A 764-nucleotide genomic window follows, 5' to 3' on the forward strand; every position below is an offset into this window, starting at 1 on the left:
TATTATTTAGTTTACCCGTATCCGATGTGAGGTGGTTGGTGGCTCCCGTATCCATGAACCAATCAGATGTGCTTGGATCTTGAAGACTCATAGCTTGAAAGGCTTGCGGAAGGGTTGTTAGCTGATCTGCTGGGCCATAATCAGAATTGGGTCATGCAGAAAAAACGCAGTAAGTTGTTGGTTTTGCTGTGGCTGCTATCGAGAGGGTCCAGAAACAGTAAGAGTCCAATTTTGAGCAGACTGTCGTTGTTGGGGTCCAAAAGACCAGGCCTGCTGCCAGGTTGGGGCGGCCCAAGGATGTGGGTAATAATTTCCCCATGAAGCCCAAGGTGGAGGAGCGCCAAACTGATGTTGTTGCTGGCAGTCATTTTGTCGCCTATCATTCCCACGACGATGTTGTCGATGGTCACCCCCCGACGATCAGCCGACTGTTGAGGTCGCTAGTCACCACGACTAGCTGCAAAAGAGCAGGGGTTTTCACCGGAATCAGAAACGACAGCGGAAGGGGTGGAGGCGTTATCCCGGTGAGAAGCATGAGATGGTCTCCGGGTGAGACGGGTTTCTTCAAGGGTAAGCATGGAATGAGCTTCATTAAAGGACAAGAGAGGACGTTGGTGACAGATTATGGTAGCTACTTGATCGAACTTGTCTCCCAATCCGTTAATCATATATGTAACCAAGTTCTTTTCAGGAACCGGCTGACCGATGTTAGCGAGGAGGTCGGAAAGCAACTTGATCTTTTGACAGTATGCAGTGACAGTCAT

At 49.5% G+C, this 764-nt stretch overlaps 1 protein-coding gene across 1 annotated transcript; it reads right to left on the minus strand.

Moving 5' to 3' along the window:
• Window positions 1-440: 440 nt before the first annotated feature.
• LOC145105582 (uncharacterized) lies at window positions 441-764 on the minus strand. The gene has a single exon (XM_079042667.1). It carries the CDS (start codon window positions 762-764, stop codon window positions 441-443), a length of 324 nt encoding a protein of 107 aa, XP_078898793.1.

This window comes from Lactuca virosa, chromosome 4 (genome assembly GCF_052849685.1).
Source record: "Lactuca virosa cultivar CGN04683 chromosome 4, Lactuca_virosa_CGN04683_v6, whole genome shotgun sequence".
NCBI classification, from domain to species: domain Eukaryota; kingdom Viridiplantae; phylum Streptophyta; class Magnoliopsida; order Asterales; family Asteraceae; genus Lactuca; species Lactuca virosa.